This window comes from Scylla paramamosain, chromosome 37 (genome assembly GCF_035594125.1).
Source record: "Scylla paramamosain isolate STU-SP2022 chromosome 37, ASM3559412v1, whole genome shotgun sequence".
NCBI lineage: Eukaryota > Metazoa > Arthropoda > Malacostraca > Decapoda > Portunidae > Scylla > Scylla paramamosain.
In genome coordinates this window covers 39,724-62,500 of record NC_087187.1, presented here as the reverse complement: position 1 = coordinate 62,500, position 22,777 = coordinate 39,724, and the positions used below count along the sequence as shown (strand labels likewise).

General features: G+C 41.4%; 3 protein-coding genes and 1 long non-coding RNA gene across 10 annotated transcripts in view; 1 reads left to right on the top strand and 3 right to left on the bottom strand.

Moving 5' to 3' along the window:
• The window catches only part of LOC135091228 (uncharacterized), an 8,531-nt gene extending 1,912 nt beyond the window's left edge, over positions 1–6,619 (bottom strand). The window contains exons 1-7 of one of the 5 annotated variants that reach the window (XR_010262433.1): positions 6,344–6,619; positions 4,533–5,649; positions 3,374–3,481; positions 2,187–2,313; positions 1,430–1,615; positions 857–1,271; positions 180–288 (exon numbers count right to left, since the gene is read on the bottom strand). Coding sequence is in view for 2 of the 5 variants with exons in the window: in XM_063988680.1 (XP_063844750.1) it covers positions 1,237–1,271; positions 1,430–1,615; positions 2,187–2,313; positions 4,533–4,586 (402 nt within the window). In the remaining 3 variants the exon portion in view is untranslated. Of the gene's footprint in view, positions 1–179; positions 289–856; positions 1,272–1,429; positions 1,616–2,186; positions 2,314–3,373; positions 3,482–4,532; positions 5,740–6,343 lie in introns of all 5 variants that reach the window. The other 4 variants (XM_063988680.1, XR_010262432.1, XM_063988679.1 and 1 more) reach the window with 4 other exon arrangements.
• LOC135091232 (uncharacterized) overlaps positions 1–20,199 on the top strand; it is a 33,433-nt gene extending 13,234 nt beyond the window's left edge. The window contains exons 1-6 of one of the 3 annotated variants that reach the window (XR_010262437.1): positions 10,795–11,163; positions 11,371–11,544; positions 11,716–11,979; positions 13,277–13,534; positions 16,622–16,791; positions 17,521–20,199. Coding sequence is in view for 2 of the 3 variants with exons in the window: in XM_063988682.1 (XP_063844752.1) it covers positions 13,372–13,478 (107 nt within the window). In the remaining variant the exon portion in view is untranslated. Of the gene's footprint in view, positions 1–10,794; positions 11,164–11,370; positions 11,545–11,715; positions 11,980–13,276; positions 13,535–16,621; positions 16,792–17,520 lie in introns of those variants that run through there. The other 2 variants (XM_063988682.1, XM_063988681.1) reach the window with 2 other exon arrangements.
• On the bottom strand, positions 7,312–10,974 carry LOC135091555 (uncharacterized). Its single transcript, XM_063989297.1, has 4 exons — positions 10,958–10,974; positions 10,191–10,234; positions 9,986–10,063; positions 7,312–8,137 (listed from the first exon to the last, which is right to left on the bottom strand). Exons 1-4 carry the CDS (start codon positions 10,972–10,974, stop codon positions 7,398–7,400), a joined length of 879 nt encoding a protein of 292 aa, XP_063845367.1. The 3' UTR covers positions 7,312–7,397.
• Positions 16,792–17,480, bottom strand: LOC135091234 (uncharacterized). The gene is made up of 2 exons (XR_010262444.1): positions 17,036–17,480; positions 16,792–17,004 (listed from the first exon to the last, which is right to left on the bottom strand). It is a non-coding gene; the product is annotated as an uncharacterized LOC135091234 (long non-coding RNA).
• Positions 20,200–22,777: the final 2,578 nt, after the last annotated feature.

Sequence of the window (22,777 nt, the reverse complement as noted above, 5' to 3'; positions counted from 1 at the left end):
ATGCCACTTGTATTTCATCTACTTAGTACATTACATCATTACATAAATAACTGGTGTTATCTGATATTAAAGTGCTAATGAGCAACATGCCACAGAAATCTGTTTATTTCAAGAAAATTATGAAGATAATAATAATGTTTCGTTGCACTTCATAAGATGGCTCAGTTTTTACTACTCACCAACACTGCTAAAGATAGCAACTGGACTCTTAAGGACGCTGCTTATCTTCTCGAGCTGCTGAAGGTCATGATCTGCTTCCTTTTCCTGCACCAGCTTTGATATCAAATCCTGCAGGAAACAACTGTGTTAATTCACATTTTGAATAAATCTAATAGATGAAATTTCACTTACAACACCTTATGTGTCTCTGGTGACTCATGGAGGACAGATACATCACCTGAGAGTAAATGGTCAGTGAAGAAGTTGACCCTTGATCCTGGCTAATCACATTAAGTACATTAAACACTCCTGTTAACTAATAAATGAGGGATAGATTTCTCTGGAAGGTTACATTACACTACTTCCCTGGCATTTGAAAACATTTTGCTCTACATGAACTCATATGGAAGCTTTACTGCAACATTAAATCTCAGCTAGATGCCAGATGGTGTAGCCTCCATCACAGAGCAAGGTAATGATATGAAGGCTTAGTACTTTGGTCAACACCTGAATAAGAACCGTTTGAGATGCAGCAGAGATCACTAACCTGCCAGCAATTGAATAAGAAGTGTGTGAGATGCAGCAGAGATCACTAACCTGCCAGCAATTGAATAAGAAGTGTGTGAGATGCAGCAGAAATCACTAATCTGCCATGACATGAATAAGAAGTGTGTGAGATGCAAAAGAGAGCACTAACCTGCAGAGTGGTTTTGCTTCATTTCCTCTCATTCATGATGGAGGCTGGCAAGGTCTAACTCGCGTTCTCGAGCTTGTTGCTTCATCACTCCTCGCTGCAACTGGTAGATGGTGATGTAGTCACCTGAAGAAGGATAAAATTCTTCATTAAAAGACCAAGGAAATGGCATACAGTAAACAGTAAACACTTCCTCCACTTCACTTTTACAGATGATTCAAATGAGCAAAAAACATGCATACACCGATGGACTCTGTCTCCTCATGCACTACAGCATGCTTAAGCTGCTACTTCCTGTCACTTAGCTCAGCCACCTCCTTCATGCTGCAAGTTAACCTGCTCTCCAGGACCCTGTGAGCCTCCTGCAGTTGTTGCAGCTTCTGTTAAAGCTCAGTTCCTCCCAATCCTGTTGTTTCTCCTGATAAAACAATAAGTTTGTTTCTCTCAACTTTTCTTAATACAGCCTCAATAAACAAATCCAATAACAATGCTTTTATTTTGTTATTAATTAAAAAAATTGAGCAACAGTGAGGAAAAATTATTTGCTTTATTATTAGAGAATATAAACTTTCTTACCTTTTGGTTCAGTTATGACATCTTCAGACAACTTTTCATGAGCAAGAGATTCTCCCAGCAGTTTGTTATACTTATCCCTCTCACAGTCTAGCTGAACCTGAAGACTGCTGCACTCACTCTCCAACCTGCTAACCTCAGATGTCAGTGTAGCCACTTGACCCAGCAATTTCCCCTTGGTATCTGTACCTGGAGGTGAAAAATTGATGCAACAGAGGGCCAGACAAGAATGACCAATGGAAGTAATTAGACGTAATGTAAGAAGTGGGTATAAGACTAAGGGAAATAGAAGGGCAATGGAGAGAGGGTTAGATGCACCAGAAATGTCTGTGGAGCCAGGAAAAATTTTAACTTGTAACAGAGATAACTAAGAGCAACTGTGAATGAATAAATGTGATGTAGCCTCGATCCATGACTGGGAAAAATGCAAAAGCAGCACCTCAGACACCAGGACCATGATGACTGGCAGCTCCCAAAATTAGCTGCTGGCTTTTGTACTCCTAGTCACCACAGGAGGCTCATCCACAGCTAATCCTATCAGCTGATCATCTTGGGTGAAGTAATTGTTTATCAGTCTGGCTGTTGAGTCCTGATGCAGAGATGTGTGTGTGTGTGTGTGTGTGTGTGTGTGTGTGTGTGTGTGTGTGTGTGTGTGTGTGTGTGTGTGTGTGTGTGTGTGTGTGTGCACTTTGGAAAGCCTCCCTCCAAGGAGAATGTCAGTTTGATATACAAATATATATTCATGTGGATGGTAGCTCACATTTAGCTTCTGAGTTCTCACATGAAGACATGCCATCCTTGTCTTTTTCCTCTGAGGGAGTGACTTTATACTCTGTGATAAGTGCATGCAGCTCACTATTCTGTCTTGTGACGTTTTTGATTTCTATCTGTGAAAGACACAAGAAGGCAGTAAGTTAACTTGTTTAACATGCCACATCATTTTATATATATTATGCCAAGTTTAAACAGGAAAGCCTCACCAGAAGCATCAACTAAAGACCAAAGTGATTAACAAATCTTTCACTTTACCACCCTTAATGACAAAAGCTGCTGATGTAGCATCCCATCCATATCCTGCATTTTTACACCTTCATGATTCCATTAGATTACATTAGATTACATTAGAACAGTATGTGACCAATGACGTCTCCATTCTACATTGCCATGACAAGAATACAGGGCTTTACTGAACATAAACCAAGGACGCCTCCATTCTACATTGCCATGACAAGAATACGGGGCTTTACTGAACATAAACCAAGGACGCCTCCATTCTACATTGCCATGACAAGAATACAGGGCTTTACTGAACATAAACCAATGACGCCTCCATTCTACATTGCCATGACAAGAATACAGGGCTTTACTGAACATAAACCAAGGATTCCCTCCTCCTCTCTCTAAGGGTTATGGTTCTCTCAACAGTTACAGCGGTGGTGTGAGAGATGCAGTGCTGTCAAGGCTTTACTATTTACAGGAAGCAACACACCAATAAATAAATGTTACTTTGGAAATGAAACTGAATAATCAAAGGCTTTATATCTCATGAACTTCCCTTCTTTAATAAACTGTCTTCAAGCTGACAGACTCCAGTAGTATTGCATCTTAGGAATATTCTACAGCTGATTTCATAATAACTGCTCTCTAAAACTGACTACATGCCTCCTTCCCTGCCTCCTACAGACTCTACTCAACAATTGTTGTTATTCTGTTCATGCTGGTGTGACAGTTTAACCAGTATATTAATTCCTTAGTTATGTACACTCTAGAATGGTGGTTCATTTTATCTACCAGTGATTTGAATTCCCAGCTTCTAAGTATTACATTATTATTTGTTGATTGGTACCATTTGTATGCAATCAGAGAAAGATTTCAATATAAAAACATATCCATGTTACTGTTACCTTTCAGAATGTAAACCAAAATGAAAGCTATGTAAATTCTTACTTTAGATTATGTTGTCATTTCATTGAATGATGTAATTTCTTGGTTCTTGTGCTTCTTCAAATGCAGTCCCTTGTCTGGTTTCTCTGTCAATTCTAATTTCTTATTGCTCTGTGGAAAAACAAAGGGCAAATGTTTAGGATGAACTGATTCAATAATATTGCTTTCACAATTTCAATATTGTTCACAATTTCTGCAGGAAGTTTACTCCATATATTTACTATACGATTAAAGAAAAAATGTTTGGCCTTGTGGGATTTAAAACGTTTGGGTATAATCTTGAATCTATTATTTCTTGTTAGGTAGAATGAAGGAGGAGGAGGAGGAGGAGGAGGAGGAGGAGGAGGAGGAGGAGGAGGAGGAGGAGGAGGAGGAGGAGGAGGAGGAGGAGGAGGAAGGAGGAGGAGGAGGAGGAGGAGGGAGAAACAAAGATAGGAGGGAAGGAAGAAAGGAAGAAAAGGGAATAAGAGAGAGAGAGAGAGAGAGAGAGAGAGAGAGAGGAGAGAGAGAGAGAGAGAGAGGAGAGAGAAGAGAGAGAGAGAGAGAGAGAGAGAGAGAGAGAGAGAAGAGAGAGAGAGAGAGAGAGAGAGAGAGAGAGAGAGAGAGAGAGAGAGAGAGAGAGAGAGAGAGAGAGAGAGAGAGAGAGAGGAGTTGGTAAGGAAAATTATTACAATGGTCCAAGGTGAAGAACAGGGACTGGAATGAGAAGTGGAAGAAGCATATAGAATTGGAAAATATAGTGAAGGAGGTAAAAGACCATTAAAAGTGAGAATGAGATCCCAAGTTACAGTAAAGGAGATCCTAGTGAGAACTGGGAAGCTGGCTGAAAATTCAGAATACAAGAATATTTGGGTAAAAAAGAGATATGAACTTGGAAGAAAGGGAAAAAGAGAAGGATCTGAGGAATGAAGCCAAGCAAAAAAAACGAGAGAAGTACAGAGACCGAGAAGCAGAAATTTTATTGGAGGGTACTAGATATGAAACTAAGGAAATGGTATATTCAGGAAAGGGAACAAGAAATGAAAGAACCACAACAGCAGACAGACAAATTGCATGTGGTGGGAGAAGTAGTATATTAAGAGTAATATATACAAAACAAACTTCATGTAAACAAATAAAATTTTCAGAAAACTTGTCACACAAAACCTTATTAACAACTCACCTTCTCCTTCTGCGGCATTTCCTTCCTTCTTATCTTTCTCCTTTCCTTCTCCATCTTCCTCCTCCTCCTCCTCCTCCTCTCCTTCCTCTTTCTTTCCACCTTCCTCCTCCTCTTGTGACTCTTAACTCTCTTCTTCCTCGTCCTCCTCTTCCCCTGTGCTTCCCTCCTCTGAAAGAAAAGACTTGTTTAAAAAGCAAGCAAATATAGTAGTAATAGTAAAAAAAAGTCAATGAAATGAAAGTTTATACACATATGAAATTAGTGAAAATTTGACACCAAACATTCTCTATCTGTAACATTACATCAGAATGACGAGAACACAAGATATGAAAAGTGAAAGGGAATGATGTATATAACAAAGAAAAACACTGTATAATGACATATGACAGGAAAATAATCTTGTATACTTGAGTCCCTTAAATACTTGCTTCCTTGTATATTAACTCCCAAAATGCTCATTCCTTGTACTCTCATTTTCAAAACACCTCTTCCTTATATATTGTCACTCAAACACTCCTTTCTTGTACACTTATTCCCAAATCATTCCTGTCTTCCTGTATTCTCATTCTCCAAACACTCCTGCCTCTGCACACCCAGTTCCTCAAAACATTTCTTCATTGTTTACTCATTCCCCAAACACACCAACTTTCTTGTATACTTAGCTCTCAAAAGATGCATTTTTAAACATCCATAACTCCTTTTATTTTCATTCCCCAAACACTCCTGGCTGTGCACACTCCAGCACGTTAACACCACACACACATTCACACTCTTAATATCATCTGTCAGCCCCTAGTGGAAAGGGACAATCTTGTGGCCCACCATACTACACCTCAGGAGGTCAGACACAGCATTCAGTTAACAAAAAATCACATTAACACCCACTCCCCACAGAACATAGTAACACAAAATCAGATTAACACTCACCCCAACGTCACATTCACAAGACAAGTTCTCATCCCCACAGCCGTAAACTGTTTGCGGCCACCTACGAGGACCTTGCCAAGAAGATGCTTGCCTACACAACCCCAACGGACACAGCTCTGTACCGGCGCATCCCGGCTAACACGACAGGCCTCGCCAGCATCCTCTTCTTCATCGAGCGACTCCAGAGGTGCTACATACCCACGGGGGAGAAAGCTCTGTTAGCATGGGAGTTGCTGCTGGCTGGTACATGTTGTCAGCTCTCCTACAACAAGGTGAGGACCTGTTGAGGTGTAAGACTGGTCAGTTCAAGTGTTGGAGCATTTAGTGTTTGGTAAGATGGCTGGTACATGTTGCCAGCCCTCCTACAGCAGGGTGAGGACCTGTTGGGGTATGAGACTAAGTTGAATGCAAGGGTAGTGGTGTTTAATGTTTGATAAGATGGGAATACAGAAAGACAGTTATTAAAGGATAGATTTTAAAACTGGGAAACTTTACATGATACCTGGTGTATTTTCATAATTGAGCTGATATTAACTTGAATTAGTTCTGGCATGAGCAATATAAGCAAGTGGTGTTAATATGACTGATATGGATATCAAGTAATGTATTTAATTTTATCAGTAGTTCTCCTTCATATGATGATATCAACAGTTTTCTTAGTAAGATATGAGATATAAATCTTTTAGAAATGATGAGAAAAACTCTTAAATTGCATTTTCATCTCTGAAACATTTTAAAATGGTCTTTTCTACATTTTTAAATTTAAAAAGATGTGTTACTTTCAAAGATTTTAAATTGCCTTTGCATCATCCTCCATGTCTTAAAATTGCCTTTTCATGGCATCTTTCCCTCCTCCTCTTCCTCCTTCAGGCTCCAACACCTACCCAATCAGCACTGCAGCACCGGTAATCTACTGGGTTGGCTACAGTGTGTCCCTCATTGTGTACACATCATACTCTGCCACACTGGTCTCACATCTTGCTGTGGAGCAGCCTGCACCTCTGCCATTCAGCAACCTGCGGGACCTGTCTAGGCAGTCAGGCTGGGATGCTGGATGCAACAACAATGACCTCTTCCAAGTGACAGCCTCGGTGGGTCCTTGGCTTCTTGCTGTGTGAACTGATATACCATCCAGTGGTTGAGAGTTGAGAGAGAGAGAGAGAGGAGAGAGAGAGAGAGAGATGAGAGAGAGAGAGAGAGAGAGAGAGAGAGAGAGAGAGAGAGAGAGAGAGAGAGAGAGAGAGAGAGAGAGAGAGAGAGAGAGAGAGAGAGAGAGAGAGAGAGAGAGATAGGAGAGAGAGAGAGAGAGAGGAGAGAGAGAGAGAGAGAGAGAGAGAGAGAGAGAGAGAGAGAGAGAGAGAATTTTGTTCAGTGCCAGATTTAGGAGTCCACAAAAAGACCAGCTGCCCAGGAGCCTCCACAATCTGGGGTCTCCACAATCTGAGGAGTCTCCCACATAAATATTCTGTAAGTGAAAGAAACTTAAATTAATCAAACACTAGTTTTCTATGAACTAAATATTTTTTTTATTACTATCAAAATAACCACTTGTTTCATTTACACTAAATAAATATGTTCCTTTCACTATAATATATTATATGTATTAAAAACTGCATGGAATACAGATACAAAAATATTAATATAAATATTTCAGGTAGATGGCCTCCACACTCAGGCTGCCCACAGGCCTCCACAGACACAAATCCAGCCCTTGATTTGTAAATTAATTATTTTATTTAATTATTTATTTTTCCTTTGCAAGAGGAGCACTGCCTTAGGGAGGGGGAGAGAGAAAGAGAATAATAAAAAAACAAAAAAAAAACAGATGCCATTTCTTTAAGAAATGGCATCTGTAATAATAATCTATTATATGCCATAATAAATTATGGCATATAACATAAAATGTTATATGCCATTTGATAACAGTTTTCTATAGATCTAAGTGTAACTCAGTAAGTTTGTAACACACAATCTCCCTCTCCTAAATCCAAATTGCTTTATTATCACTGGGAGAGGCTGGGATGGACTGGGAGAGGCTGGAATGCACTGAGAGAGGCTGGGATGGACTGGGAGAGGCTGGGATGGACTGGGAGAGGCTGGAATGCACTGAGAGAGGCTGGGATGGACTGGGGGAGAAGCTAGGATGCACTGGGAGAGGCTGGGATGGACTGGGAGAGGCTGGAATGCACTGAGAGAGGCTGGGATGGACTGGGAGAGGCTGAAATGCACTGGGAGAGGCTGGGATGGACTGGGAGAGGCTGGGATGGACTGGGAGAGTCTAGGATGCTCTGGGAGAGGCTGGGATGGACTGGGAGAGGCTGGGATGGACTGGGAGAGGCTGGAATGCACTGAGAGAGGCTGGGATGGACTGGGAGAGGCTGGGATGGACTGGGAGAGGCTGGAATGCACTGAGAGAGGCTGAGATGGACTGGGAGAGGCTAGGATGCACTGGGAGAGGCTGGGATGAAAAGGCTGGGGCTGGGGCTGAGGCTGGGGGAAAAGGTCAAGAATGTTGGGTGTATCTCCAAGACAGTCAGGAATACGAGTAGGGTGTTGCACCAATTGCTCTAGGTCATGGAGGATAGCAAAGTTGTAGGCTAGTTCACCAGGATGGTCAGTGAAGGGAGAGGAAAGCCAAAGCTGGTGGTGAACATTGAAGTCTCCAAGAATGGAGATCTCTGCAAAAGGGAAGAGGGTCAGAATGTGCTCCACTTTGGAAGTTAAGTAGTTAAAGAATTTCTTATAATCAGAGGAGTTAGGTGAGAGGTATACAGCACAGATAAATTTAGTATGAGAGTGACTCTGTAGTCGTAGCCAGATGGTGGAAAACTCAGAAGATTCAAGAGCGTGGGCACTGAGAGCAGGTTAAATCATTGCGCACATAAACGCAGCATCCAGCTTTGGACTGAAAATAAGGATAGAGAAAGTAAGAGGGAACAGAAAAGGAGCTACTGTCAGTTGCCTCAGACACCTGAGTTTCAGTGAGGAAAAGAAGATGAGGTTTAGAAGAGGAGAGGTGGTGTTCTACAGATTGAAAATTAGATCTTTGACTGCGAATGTTGCAGAAGTTAATGAAGAAAAAGTTGAGGGGGGGTGTCAAGACACTTAGGGTCTTTGACAGAAAGGCAGTCTGACCTGGGGACATTTATGGTCCCCTCCCCAGATAGGGACTACGAGGCTGGTGTAGGAGTCGCCACGATGATTTTAAAATTTTTGAGTGAAGGGTGTGTGTGTTATTAGGTGCTTGTAGTTTTGTGTGGAGGAAGAGAGTTGTCTTTAGAGGGCAGGCTATGACTGCCCCCTTGTGTTGTGAGACACAAAGGGAAACGTTCAGCGAGGTCACAGCTGGGTTTAATGATAAGTTCACAGCACCCCCTGAACAGTGCTTTAGACCTCACTGGTAGTAATTATCATTTAGGCAGATGTCTACTGCCTCCTCATATATATATATATATATATATATATATATATATATATATATATATATATATATATATATATATATATATATATATATATATATATATATACCCAGCCAACATTGGATAATGGGAGGCATGTGGGTGTTTTGTGGGCTACTTTATGGGTTCCCATGTGGGCTACCCACATTACTGTAAAACACAGGTTGTTCTTGGAGATTTAAACTTTTTGTATTTATAAATATTGATTCACATGACAGTAAAGATTCATTTTACTAACATGCCAGTTTCTCTTAAACCAAGCAATTTACGTGTAATCTTATCTTACAAATGGCTTGAGGCATTCTCTAACCCTCTTGGAAAGTCGACAGATATAAGTAATACTGCTAATTTTCATTGAAATATTAAAAGAAAATTAAATAAATAAATAAATAAATAAAATAAATAAATAAATAAATAAATAAAAATCTTTTGGTTCAGTGATGTTCCTCATTTTTTGTCCAAGGTTCTAACCATACCTAAACTAACTTAACCACACCAAAACTAACCTAACCATACCTGCTGTAACCTAACCATACCTAAACTAACTTGACCCACACCAAAACTAACCTAACCATACCTGCTGTAATCTAACCATACCTAAACTAACTTAACCACATCCAAACCTAACCACACCCAAACTAACCTAACTGTACTTGGTGTAATCTAACCATACCCAAAACTAACCTAACTACACCCAACCATATCAAACCTAACCTAACCATAACCTAAACTCAAGGCAAGGTATGGCGTGTCTAGCCAGTGGTAGCCATAATTATTTCCTATTTTCATCAATAAGAAAAGGCATTGAATTCAATTTAAAAAAAAACGTTTCAATTATTGTTAAAGGTTTGTAGAAAAGAATATATCAAGAGCTAGTGTTATTTCATAAGATAGGTAATGAAATACTGGCACATTAATAAAAGTGATATCAAGCCTCAATATACTGACATACGGTAAAAACAGTGTAGTACCATCACAATCACCAGCACCACCACCTTACCATTTATATCACTAGACAACCACCTCTACACCGTACGTAATGTACTTTCCACATATAATGCATACCTTTGGGCAAATTGGTGTCAGCGGAGCATTGAATGAATGCCTCTTGGCACTTGCTGGGAGACTGGATGCCTTGGTAATCTGCAGGGATCACCACTTTTTAACACAGGCTAACTTCTTACTTTACACGTTATGGAAGGCATCAAGAATGGCTTCAAGCATTTTAAAGTATTCACAACATTGTCGAGTGCAATTTAAGATACCTTACTTCTGAACTGGTGTGAACCGCCAACGTACTGTTTACAGCACCCGCTGGGTTTAAAACGTATGTTCACTTTTTAAATATCTGAATTAAAGTATATTGCATTTTCAAGTTCAAAAATTAAAAATATTATTGCATAAAAATAATGCACTTTTTTTTCTCTTTCCACAAGTTACCTCCAACAGATTATTAAAGGTAGGTGGAAAATTTATTTAGAGCATGATGAACCCAGCCGTTAGCGAGGAAGGCGGCACAACAACGTCAGCGGCGCACCTACAGAGTGAGAAGAGATATTTTCGCTGAGTACGACGATGCTGAGTTACTGAAAAGATTCAGATTGGACCGTGCTGGTATTGTTGCAGTGACTGATATAGTGAGAGACAAGCTGCAAAGTAAAACTGAAAGAAATAGAGCCTTGACCCCTGAGATGGTAGCCATCACATTACGATATTTAGCCACAGGAAAAATGCAACAGTGCAGTTGTGATGATTTTGGAACAACGCAGCCCACTATCAGCCGTGCAATATCACAGACAATTGATGCACTGGCTGACCCAGAAGTAATCTGCCAGTTCGTGGCTTTCCCCTCACACCCAGCGTGAAGTGCAGCAAAAAAAACAGGCAGAGTTCATGCAAGTAACTCAGTTTCCCGGTGTTGTGGGAGTGATTGATGGCACTCATATAAGAATTGTGTCTCCTCATGTCGATGAACATGTATATGTGAACAGGAAACGCTATCACAGCATAAATGTGCAAGTAGTATTTGATGCTCACTATAAGATTCTTGACATTGTGGCAAGGTGGCCTGGCTCAGTCAACGATGCAAGAATACTAGATAAGTCAGCACTCAAACTGATGTTTGAGGAACAACATGTACCTGCAGGATGCTACCTTCCCGGGGACAGTGGCTATCCCTGTAAGCAGTGGCTCCTCACTCCTTACCTTCGCCTCAAAACTGTTGCACAAGCTAATTATAACAGGTGGGTTTATTTGTAAATAGTGTTCTGTTAGGTTTAGATATGCTTTTGAACGAATCTAGTAGCTTTCTCCCCAGGGCCGCCCTCCCGCGTGTGCCCGCCAAGCCCCTACAAGAACCGGTCCCCTGCCCCCCTTTGGGCACGCTCTCCTCCCAAGGCTAAGTCCCCGGGGCGTGGCCGCCCAAACTAACCCCCCCTCCCTCCCAACAGTTCCAGTACCTTACGATGCAAGCCGAGGGGACTGACGCCACCACCACCACTGCCACCACCACCGCCACAACAAGGGTTATTCGAGTGGGGAACATGCTTCAGGTGTTGCCCCAAGATGCCTCAGCCCCGCAGCCCCACTTCCCCATGATAGTGCAGGCAGGGAATGTCATACAGGTGAGAGAGAGAGAGAGAGAGAGAGAGAGAGAGAGAGAGAGAGAGAGAGAGAGAGAGAGAGAGAGAGAGAGAGAGAGAGAAGTTTTTTACATACAGAAAGGAGAGACAGAGATAGAAAATCAATCTTACTACTACTACTACTACTACTTCTGAGCACCTCCTTTCTCTCAGGTTGTTCCAGCTGACAACACGCAGGTATTAGGGGCAGAAGTTGTTGGAGTTGGTCGGGTCATGCAAGTGGTCGGAGTCCCAGGCTTTCCCCCGACCCCAGCCCCAGACCCCTGCCCCAGCCACCCCTCTCCCTGTGACCCCTGCCCAGTCATCCCTCACCCCCTCCTGCCCCCCTGCGGTGCTGCCAGCGGGGGTGATGGGAGGTGGAGGTGGGCCACACACACCTGGGTTAGCTGTGGCTTGGCTTATCTCCCTCCTCAGCAGGTGAGAGAGAGAGAGAGTGTATATACATCTGTTGTTATTGTATTTATTTGTCTATATTTTCCTTACAGAGTGATTGATTGATTAAATTATATATATTGGTTTATATATATGGTGTTAATATATACAGACAGACTGGTATATAGACATTCTGATATGTGATGGCCAGTCCATGGAGCACAAGGTCTTTGTGGACTAATGAATATTTTACACTAAGGTTTAAGACCAGTGTTTTATTCAGCTATCATGAAAAAAAAAAGAAAAAAGACAGTACATAATTATTTAGTAAGTAATTCATAACTTTAACCCCAATCAAATTATAGATACATGCAAAAAAGAATTATATCAATAACAAAAGTAAATAATAATAATAATAATAATAATAACTATTACAAATTACAAACAATTACATATGTTTATTAATAGTAGAGCTGATTACAATTTGAAAACTAATAAATACAATGAATAATTACTTGTTAAGTGTTGTTTTATCAGTAATTTAAAGGAATGTAATGGTTTGTTTTTAACTGTGTCCGAGAGCCGGGTCCAGTGCTTGGTTCCTCGTGAGACGACACTCTGTTGGGCACAGGAGGTTCAGCAGAAGGGTGTCCTCAAGTTACCTGTCTGTCTTAACTGAATATCATGAGCCCGTGTCTCTTGTGTTTGTATTAAGAGCTTTGTATACAAACGCCAAGGTCTGGAATACAGTAATGTCTCCAGTTTCTAGGAGTTTAAGATCCACTGCTATGTTCGGACTTGTTACTTTTTGTCTTATTCCACATTAGCTTTTTTGGGGCAAGAAATAATTTATGAGTGTAGGTTGCACTAGGAGAAAGAGAGAGAGAGAGAGAGAGAGAGAGAGAGAGAGAGAGAGAGAGAGAGAGAGAGAGAGAGAGAGAGAGAGAGAGAGAGAGAGAGAGAGAGAGAGAGAGAGAGAGAGAGAGAGAGAGATGTTTTAGATATTATTATTATTATTATTATTATTATTATTATATTATTATTATTATTATTATTATTATTATTATTATTATTATTATTATTATTATTACTGCTACATATTTCTCTCTCTCTCTCTCTCTCTCTCCTCTCTCCTCTCTCTCTCTCTCTCTCTCTCTCTCTCTCTCTCTCTCTCTCTCCTCTCTCACTCTCTCTCTCTCTCTCTCCCTCTCTCTCTTCTCTCTCTCTCTCTCACTCTCTCTCTCTCTCTCTCTCTCTCTCTCTCTCTTACAATAATAGTTTTACCCTTCTCTCTCATCCTCTCTCCCACTTCCACTCACTCACTCTCTCCCTCCTTTTGCAGCAAATCCCGAGGATCAACGAGGACATGGTGGACCCAGAGATTGCAGCAGCAGCGAGAGAGAGAGAGAGAAGCAAGAGAGGAGGGAGAGGAAGGAGAGGAGGTGGAGAGAGAGGGAGGCCAGGAGGGAGGCACGTCAGAGAGAGAGGGAGAGGAAGAGGTTGATTCTGTTACAACAACAACTGCAAACAACAACAACAGTTAGTCAGTGAGGAGGGGGAGGGGCCGTCCTCTGATGCTGAGGATGAGGTATTGTTCAGGGTAAGTAGTAGTAGTAGTAGTAGTAATGCATCATTTTTAAACTTTCCGAGATAATCTTATTTCAACAGGTAGAGATGAAAAAGTCCTCTAACTGACAAAAAAAAAAACATTATCTATTTATTTTGTTATGTAGGCCAGCCAGCCGTGGGGGGGACAAAACTTCAATAAAAGAGACTCTCTGAGGTGTGGCTCCCCAAAATAGAATTGCAAATGGTAGCCAGAATTTACATGAATACTGGAGGGTGCTGTCAGGCCAAACCAGCTCCCCATCTGTGCCTATGCAGTGTCTGGCCAGCCACTAGTGTGTTTTGGGGGCTCAGACCAGCAGATTCCCACTGTTTATTCACTGTTTGTGTTGATGCAGTGTCTGGCCAGCCACTTGTGTGTTTTGGGGGCTCAGACCAGCAGATTCCCAGTGTTTATTCACTGTTTGTGTTGATGCAGTGTCTGGCCAGCCACTTGTGTGTTTTGGGGGCTCAGACCAGCAGATTCCCAGTGTTTATTCACTGTTTGTGTTGATTTAGTGTTTGGCCAGCCACTTGTGTGTTTTGGGGGCTCAGACCAGCAGATTCCCACTGTTTATTCACTGTTTGTGTTGATCTAGTGTTTGGCCAGCCACTTGTGTGTATGTAGGGGACTCAGACCAGCAGATTCCCACTGTTTATCCACTGTTTGTGTTGATGCAGTGTTTGGCCAGCCACTTGTGTGTTTTGGGGGCTCAGACCAGCAGATTCCTACTATTTATCCACTGTTTGTGTTGATCTAGTGTTTGGCCAGCCACTTGTGTCTATGTAGGGGATTCAGACCAGCAGATTCCCACTGTTTATCCACTGTTTGTGTTGATCTAGTGTTTGGCCAGCCAGTTGTGTGTTTTGGGGGCTCAGACCAGCAGATTCCCACTGTTTATTCACTGTTTGTGTTGATCTAGTGTTTGGCCAGCCACTTGTGTGTTTTGGGGGCTCAGACCAGCAGATTCTCACTGTTTATTCACTGTTTGTGTTGATCTAGTGTTTGGCCAGCCACTTGTGTGTATGTAGGGGACTCAGACCAGCAGATTCCCACTGTTTATCCATTGTTTGTGTTGATGCAGTGTTTAGCCAGCCACTTGTGTGTATGTAGGGGACTCAGACCAGCAGATTCCCACTGTTTATCCACTGTTTGTGTTGATGCAGTGTTTGGCCAGCCACTTGTGTGTATGTAGGGGACTCAGACCAGCAGATTCCCACTGTTTATTCACTGTTTGTGTTGATGCAGTATTTGGCCAGCCACTTGTGTGTATGTAGCGGACTCAGACCAGCAGATTCCCACTGTTTATCCACTGTTTGTGTTGATGCAGTGTTTGGCCAGCCACTTGTGTGTTTTGGGGGCTCAGACCAGCAGATTCCTACTATTTATCCACTGTTTGTGTTGATCTAGTGTTTGGCCAGCCACTTGTGTTTATGTAGGGGACTCAGACCAGCAGATTCCCACTGTTTATCCACTGTTTGTGTTGATCTAGTGTTTGGCCAGCCATTTGTGTGTTTTGGGGGCTCAGACCAGCAGATTCCCACTGTTTATTCACTGTTTGTGTTGATCTAGTGTTTGGCCAGCCACTAGTGTGTTTTGGGGGCTCAGACCAGCAGATTCTCACTGTTTATTCACTGTTTGTGTTGATCTAGTGTTTGGCCAGCCACTTGTGTGTATGTAGGGGACTCAGACCAGCAGATTCCCACTGTTTATTCACTGTTTGTGTTGATGCAGTATTTGGCCAGCCACTTGTGTGTATGTAGTGGACTCAGACCAGCAGATTCCCACTGTTTATCCACTGTTTGTGTTGATGCAGTGTTTGGCCAGCCACTTGTGTGTTTTGGGGGCTCAGACCAGCAGATTCCTACTATTTATCCACTGTTTGTGTTGATCTAGTGTTTGGCCAGCCACTTGTGTTTATGTAGGGGACTCAGACCAGCAGATTCCCACTGTTTATCCACTGTTTGTGTTGATCTAGTGTTTGGCCAGCCACTTGTGTGTATGTAGGGGACTCAGACCAGCAGATTCCCACTGTTTATTCACTGTTTGTGTTGATCTAGTGTTTGGCCAGCCACTTGTGTGTATGTAGGGGACTCAGACCAGCAGATTCCCACTGTTTATCCATTGTTTGTGTTGATGCAGTGTTTGGCCAGCCACTTGTGTGTATGTAGGGGACTCAGACCAGCAGATTCCCACTGTTTATCCACTGTTTGTGTTGATGCAGTGTTTGGCCAGCCACTTGTGTGTATGTAGGGGACTCAGACCAGCAGATTCCCACTGTTTATTCACTGTTTGTGTTGATGCAGTGTTTGGCCAGCCACTTGTGTGTATGTAGGGGACTCAGACCAGCAGATTCCCACTGTTTATCCACTGTTTGTGTTGATGCAGTGTTTGGCCAACCACTTGTGTGTTTTGGGGGCTCAGACCAGCAGATTCCTACTATTTATCCACTGTTTGTGTTGATCTAGTGTTTGGCCAGCCACTTGTGTTTATGTAGGGGACTCAGACCAGCAGATTCCCACTGTTTATCCACTGTTTGTGTTGATCTAGTGTTTGGCCAGCCACTTGTGTGTTTTGGGGGCTCAGACCAGCAGATTCCCACTGTTTATTCACTGTTTGTGTTGATCTAGTGTTTGGCCAGCCACTAGTGTGTTTTGGGGGCTCAGACCAGCAGATTCTCACTGTTTATTCACTGTTTGTGTTGATGCAGTGTTTGGCCAGCCACTTGTGTGTATGTAGGGGACTCAGACCAGCAGATTCCCACTGTTTATCCATTGTTTGTGTTGATGCAGTGTTTGGCCAGCCACTTGTGTGTATGTAGGGGACTGAGACAAGTTTATTTAATGTTCAGTGACCCGTTTGCAGGCACAGGGGTGTTGACGAGCTGGGTGTGCAGGAGACAGACAATTACAAAGGTTTACAGTTCAAATGGTACATGTATCTTCAAAATACAGATAATAAGTAGATAAATATTGAAATTAATATAGAGTACCATTCTTTATTTAACACTTAACCAAACTTAACCAACATACACACACACGCTAACTCAGACAGTTCCCTAACTACCTTACCATCCCGCAGGAGGCCATGTCGGAGGTGCCGGTGGTGGGGTCGCCAGTTCCGGAGTACGAGGTGGAGGAGGAAAAGGAAGAGGAGGACGAGGAGGAGGCACGGATAAGGAAGAAGAAAAGATTATTACCTGTAGCCCTCCCTCCAGCTGATAAGGGGATATTAAGGAGCCCTTCCTACAGGTGTGTCTGTCTACCTGTGTGTCTCTTTCTATCTCTCCTTTTCATTTTTCCAGTTTCCCATTATTTTCTCCACCCTCTCACTGTCTTTTCTCAGCCTCTCACAACCTATCACACCCTCTCCCAGCTATTCACAGCCACTCACAGCCTCTCTCTCACTCTATCTCATTCCCAGTGTATCCAGACCATTCCAGACTCACCCCAAACTGTCCCAAACTGTTGGGATGGACTTCCAGTCCATCCCAACTTCTCACAGCCTCTTCCAGCCTTTCACAGCCTCTCTCTCTCTCTCTCTCTCTCTCTCTCTCTCTCTCTCTCTCTCTCTCTCTCTCTCTCTCTCTCTCTCTCTCTCTCTCTCTCTCTCTCTCTCTCTCTCTCTCTCTCTCTCTCTCTCTCTCTCTCTCTCTCTCTCTCTCTCTCTCTCTCTCTCTCTCTCTCTCTCTCTCTCTCTCTCTCTCTCTCTCTCTCTCTCTCTCTCTCTCTCTCTCTCTCTCTCTCTCTCTCTCATTCCCAATGTATCCAGACCATCCCAGACTCACCCCAAACCATCTCCAAGACTCCCCTTCTCTCTTCCTCTCCTCTCCCTCTCTCTCCCTCCCCTCTCTCACTCTCCTAACTCTCCCCAGGAGAGTCCCCAGTGGTGAGCAGATGGTGATGCTGGAGATGATACTGGCATATTGAGTATTATAATTAGCCATAAACACTTGCTTGCTTACTTTCATGTCTACACAGGTTCGTTCGATGCAAGGAGTTGGCACAGGAGGCGTCCGAGGCTGTGTAGAGCGGCCGTCTGAACCTGGTGCCACAGCTTACTATGTTCAACAGGTGCGTGTGTGTGTGTGTGTGTGTGTGTGTGTGTGTGTGTGTGTGTGTGTGTGTGTTTTGTGTGGTCATTTCACTATCTATCTATCTGTTTAGTTTGTCTCCATCTGTCTGTCTTTCTGTCATTGGTCTGTCTGTCTGTCTGTGTATTGCAATGATTTTTCAGTTATGTATTTTATTTTTTATTCTTGTGTACTTGTGTCTGTCTGTATGTATGTATGTATCAGTCAGTGAGTCAGTCAGTCAGTCACTCAGTTAGTCAGTTAGTCAGTCATTCAGTCAGTCAGTTAGTCAGTCATTCAGTCAGTTAGTGAGTTAGTCAGTTAGTCAGTCTGTCAGTCACTCACACAGTGTTAATCCTCCTCTTCCTCCTCCTCCTCCTCCTCCTCCTCCTCCTCCTCCTCCTCCTCCTCCTCCTCCTCCTCCTCCTCCTCCTCCTCCTCCTCCTCGTCCACCTCCTCCTCCTCCTCCTCCTCCTCCTCCTCCTCCTCCTCCTCCTCCTCCTCCTCCTCCTCCTCCTCCTCCTGTTCCCCACCACCCCTGCCAAGAGGTGAGTGTATGTACGTGTGTGTGTGTGTGTGTGTGTGTGTGTGTGTGTGTAGTAATAATAGTAATGCTATGTACATATATAAATACTGTTAATATTATTGATAAAAAATATTGATGATGATGATGATGATGATTCAGTGGTGATTATGAAAATGTGCATTACAATATAGGGTAGATATTATTGTTATTACCTGTGTGTGTGTGTGTGTGTGTGTGTGTGTGTGTGTGTGTGTGTGTGTGTGTGTGTGTGTGTGTGTGTATGTGTGTGTGTGAGGAATAATTGAATAATTGAATAATTGATGCTCTCTCCTTTGCTATTCATTATATACATGGACAGATGCCTGAAGGAAGTGTGTGTAAGGGAGGATAAAGAGATCATGCTGGCCTATGCAGACGATGTCGCTGTCGTGACAGGAAGCCAACAAGATCTTCAAGAGGCCATGACAAGATGGAATGATGTTTTAAATAGGGAAGGAATGAGAATGAACAAACAAAAAACTTATTTACTAGTGGACAAGCAACAAGTGATGGTGTGGCTCTGAGCCACTGTAGTAGGGATGTTATGGTTTAAGTGTAGGAAGTTGCAAATGCTCACCTAACAATTGCACCTTAGTAGAAAAACACAAACAGGAAGTTTATGCAAGTTTTTATCCTTATATAAAATGTTGTATTGCATCAAACCTCCATACATTACTGTCTCTATCCAGTATGAGACCGGTGTTCAGGAAGCACAAGCATGTGCTGAATAACAAGAAGCCGGCATTGGTGAAGGTGACAACATTTCATCTATTTATACATACTTTTTATTATTAAAGCTTATCTTATAATTATTTCTGAAGAGATTGACTAATTTTTGTAGTATTTATGACTTAGAACTACGAGTATGATAAAGCTATGAATTGATATAATTCCTGATTTGTTTTATCTTTTCATTATCCTTCCTTTGTTAATTGAGCATTTTATATTACTTAGCTTAAAAATGCAAGAACGGTTCAGAAGTATCCAACCTTGGGCTAAGGGCCAAAATTATGGTATCATTCAAAATGTCCTTCAAAGAAAGCCCTCTGTAATCCAACACACTTAGCCCATTAATCCTTCCATTTCTCATCAATTTGTTCAACATTCATATTTTTCCCTTATAGGGTTGAACAATTTTCATGGGTTCAGAGCAAAAGGCTTCCTCATTCCTCCCCAAGGTATTCTCGGATGGTAAGCAGGTTTGACTCTGGAGCAAACCTGACCAAGGGCTACTGCCCAAGGCTACAGAGGTTCCTCTCCCTGAGGCTGAATGCACCATGTGAGATGGTTCTGTTATGTGGATGAATGTCATGGTGGATAGCAGTGCCACCACATTCCTACAATCATCCATCACTCCACTGCTCAAACGCTTCTGCAACCAATGATAGGTATGCTGCCACATTCTGCATGGTCTCCTTGGCTCTCAGATAAGGATACTGTCAACAGGTTTGGGATTGCCAAAAAATCATAAGGAGCTATGTCTGAAAAGTCCAGAGAGAGAGAGAGAGAGAAAGAATGAGCAAGAGAAAGAGTAGGATGAAGCAAAGGAAGAGTCAAGAGGGAGGAAGAGAGAGTAGGACAAGAAAAAACAGAACAAATAAATCCCCTACACGTCTTGTCTCCATTCACACAAGCCATGAAAAGCTTGTCCATCCCTGAGTGCTCAGAAGCAGTGTTCCACTGATGATGTGGAAACTTGAGACACCCAATCATTTAATGGGCTTTAGTAGGTTTTGTCACCAGTCTTCTGTGTGTCACTGACTACATTTTGAAATTTTTATCTGTTCTATTTAATTTTGTGTGTATGTACACAATGTTTATGGTCAATAAACTATTTATAAAACTATTTATCTGTGTGAGTAAGATAAAAGCAGTTATTGTTATTATTATTATTATTATTATTATTATTATTATTATTATTACACATTTTCCTCCTTGTATTTAAATATTATTATTATTATTATTATTATTATTATTATTATCATGAATTGTTCTTGTTTATAAATAAAATACTGTAACTGATTATTATTTTTTTTATCATTCATTTAGACTCTCTCTCTCTCTCTCTCTCTCTCTCTCTCTCTCTCTCTCTCTCTCTCTCTCTCTCTCTCTCTCTCTCTCTCTCTCTCTCGAATAAAATGACTGGTGAAGAACTCTAATAATTAAAGTGCTAAAAAATCCATTAAACTACGAGAAATAAGACAAATAATTAATGACACACCTAATAACACAAACAAGGAGTAATAAACAAAACTTAAGCCAGAAAACACGAAAAGATAAAACTATCATATAAAGAAATACGAAGTAAAAAAAAATCATGAATATCAAATAAATAACTCACATATAATCAATAAACACGTAAGGAACAGTAAATAAACAATTAAGCCATTCATTGCAAGGGCCACAGTCAGAAAGTGAAAAAAAAAAAAAATGCTTAGTTAAATACCGAGGCTAAATAAAACAAGGAATTAGACAAATGACAAATAATTAATAAATACATAAGGAATAATGAATAAACAAAAATTAAGCCAGGAAGACTATTATAATTATTGCAAGGAGACGATATGTATGTATGTATTGTATGTAATTCGAGGTTAAAATGGCTCAAATCTGACCCAACAGCAGGCCATAAGTGAAGGTGTTCCTCAAGGCAGGGAGGGGGGGGGAGCAATGAATAGGGGAGGGGCTATAAACTATTGGGGGGTATTAATTAATGACGCATCCAGTTTAGCGTGTGTGTATATTTCGCGTTGTGATAATTTAAAGGTTTTCTCGCGTTTTTATCTTTATTTATTGATTGATTTTATTTATTTATTTTATTTTTTTGGCAGGTGTTATATTTGTTGAGTGTTTTAAGTAACTGTGGCTCATTGCATCAAAACTCCATTCATTACCTTCGTGGGAAGGTTCAATTTGGCAAGGTTTTATTTCGCATTTTGGGTTTTGTAGTAAATTATGCATTTTCTCATATTTTTCTTTGCTGGTATTGTCCCTTCCACGCCATATATGACTGGAAAGTTGGGGGCGCCTTCCCCCCCCCCCACCCTCCACTGCTACGTTTTTTTTTCTTAATCAGTCAGTCAACCAATCAATCAATCCCTTCATGAATCATACCCATTTCCAGGTGTCACCCCCACCCATAGATCTCTCATTCTGTCATGTATGAACAAGTGCTAAGGGCAAGCTGAACAAGTACAAAGGGCAAGCCAGCTGTCTCTTTTAATATTCTTGCCTGAAATAACATTACAAATGAGGGTCTATTAATCATCCATTAAATAATCCATTTTTATTGCTTTCTCATTCTTCTTCCTCTGTGTATTGTTAAATTGGATGGTTATATCATTATCCCTTCCTGTGTTTTAGTGTGCCATTACCTGTCCTCTCTTCCAGCTGATATTTAGTTTGTACTAAAATAGACTGGCATAACTTTACAATTTATACACAAATAACAACATAAACCAATAATGCATTGATATTATGCATGATAGGAGTGGACATTTCCACTCTACATCATTAATGAATGCATGATGAGACGCACACTATTACAAAGCTAATGAGTTCAATAAAAACACTCAATAACAATTTCAATAACTTTATTAAAAATAGCAATCTTTATAAATCATGAAACTAGAAAACTTTAAGAACCTGGGGCTATAACATCAAATGCACAATAATGCAAACACTTTTTACACACACACTCTTTAATGATATTTCCTAATATACAGTATAATTCCAAACAGAGAGAGAGAGAGAGAGAGAGAGAGAGAGAGAGAGAGAGAGAGTGATGAACTACCTGGGGTCATAAATGTATAGTACAGGTATCAGTCAGGCAAAGCATAGTGCTTGCCTGTCTCATATGGAATGTAAAAACATGGCTTCATATCATTCCAGACCTGGGATTATGGCCAAAAGTTACCAAGCAGTGGTGAGCAAAATCCAGTAGAGTAATATTCAGTATCATTGAATTACTGACAAAGTAAAGATCATTATGTGCAATGATACTCACTACCTAGGAGCATTTCAGGTTACTACCAAGAATCTGACCATGCTGGCAGGGATGGTTAGGCTACAACACATTACATACTTCTCCATTCAAATCAGTCAGCTGATTAAATGGTGAGTTAAACCATTTTGATCATCTAAATCATATTAAGGCATTGGATGAGACCTGGACAGCTTGGGTCAACACCATACATAGGTACTCCACTACTCTGTGGGAGACACTTGATTGTGGCAAGAGTCATCACAATACCAAACACCATCCTTGACAAAGCACAGCATGGCCCACTCATCCACAGGAACCAATACAATTTCAAGTCTACATAGACAAAAAAATGTTCATGAATTAAATGCAATATTGTAAGTTTTAAATGTTATGTGGTACCTTAGATAGATGGACAGGTCACTTGAGAAGAGAAAATAAGAAATGTCTTAGGAAGAGTATTTTGTCATATGTATGAATATATATGACTGTATGACATAGATGACTGGTGAAGTAGATTTTGTCCCTTATCAGAGTGGTTGTGTAGCTGAAACAAATTAATGATTATCAAAACAGAGACACATTTGAGCTGATTGGTGAATTACAGTTTCAGAGTGG

Coding starts and splice junctions, on each gene's coding strand:
- LOC135091555 (XM_063989297.1), bottom strand. Junction 10,064..10,190: donor CGGTTCACACCAGTTCAGAA/GTAAGGTATCTT, acceptor TGATCCCTGCAG/ATTACCAAGGCATCCAGTCT. Junction 8,138..9,985: donor TGACACCAATTTGCCCAAAG/GTATGCATTATA, acceptor TCCCTTTTGCAG/AGATCTCCATTCTTGGAGAC.